At 50.3% G+C, this 1143-nt stretch overlaps 1 protein-coding gene across 1 annotated transcript in view; it reads left to right on the forward strand.

The window, feature by feature from the left end:
- The first annotated feature begins 40 nt into the window (after window positions 1–40).
- HOXC5 (homeobox C5) overlaps window positions 41–1143 on the forward strand; it is a 2076-nt gene continuing 973 nt past the window's right edge. Inside the window, exon 1 of the mRNA XM_042894634.1 lies at window positions 41–497. Within this exon, the coding sequence (XP_042750568.1) occupies window positions 41–497 (457 nt within the window). The remainder of the gene's footprint in view (window positions 498–1143) is intronic.

The following is a 1143-nucleotide window of genomic DNA, read 5'->3' on the forward strand; positions in this document are numbered from 1 at the left end:
ATTATTATTATTTTTGTCCCCCCTCTCCCCCTCCTCCGCCATGAGTTCTTACGTCGCCAATTCGTTTTATAAGCAAAGTCCCCACGTTGCTGCCTATGCCATGCAAAGTTATGGAAATTATGGAAGTGTGCCTGAGGTTCAGCCATCCAGGTGCTGCTACAGCGGCGTGGATCTGAGCATCACCTTCCCCTCCTCCGGGGCTTCCAACCCCGAGGGCGGCTTGGATATGTCTGCAAACCCCCGCGCTCACCCCGATCGACCTTCCTGCACGGTCATGGGTTCGTCGGGCCATCTTTTAAACGAACCCCCACCTTTAAACACGGGAATTTACAGTCAGAAGACGGCGAACGCGGCGACGTTGGAAGAGAGATCGAAAGGCTCGGCAGAAATCAAAGCCGAGCCCGTGCAAACAGCACAACAAGGAGGAGCGCAAGTGCAGCAGCAACGGCCACCTCCACAAATATACCCGTGGATGACCAAACTACACATGAGCCATGGTAAAACTTTCACTTCTTGATTTTGTTTCACAGGATTTTGCCTCGGTTTTTATAGGCCATGCGGGGCAAATAATAAAAAACCTGAGGTCGTAAATTTTACGACTAAGGCATCAATTGCTCGTAAAACTGTCCACTAAAAGGCTTAGAGGCTATATACGCCCAAATTTATGACAGCATAATTGGATCATAGAAACAAAACGTGTATAAAAGGCAATATTCCGTTTTTTTGGGGAGGGGGGGGTAAAAATAACTCCAAGTACACATGTTCTTCCAGGGTGAGCTTTAAAATAAGAAATGCCACCAGGAGCGAAGCAGAGGGAGGGGAGAGGGGTCGGACCTTTCCCTTCCACCTTCCCAGGGCTGAGGGGAAAGGAAGGAGAGATCTCCACGAAGAGAAATCCCCTCCTTTGTACGCTTCCTTATTGTGTGAGGGGAAACAGGCTGAGCGCCGGCTCATCTGTGTGTGGTTGGTGGTGTGTGCCTTGGGAAAGGATGGAGGGAGGGAGGAAGGGAGGAAAGGAAGGGAAGGAAGGGAAAGAAGGAGGGAAAGGGGGGAAGGAAGGAAGGGAAAGAATGAGGGAAAGAATGAGGGAAGGAAGGAAGGAAGGAAGGAAGGAAGGAAGGAAGGAAGGAAGGAAGGAAGGAA

This window comes from Lagopus leucura, unplaced genomic scaffold (assembly GCF_019238085.1).
Source record: "Lagopus leucura isolate 7727_CA_CO unplaced genomic scaffold, USGS_WTPT01 33972-0_obj-0_obj, whole genome shotgun sequence".
Taxonomy (NCBI): Eukaryota; Metazoa; Chordata; class Aves; order Galliformes; family Phasianidae; genus Lagopus; species Lagopus leucura.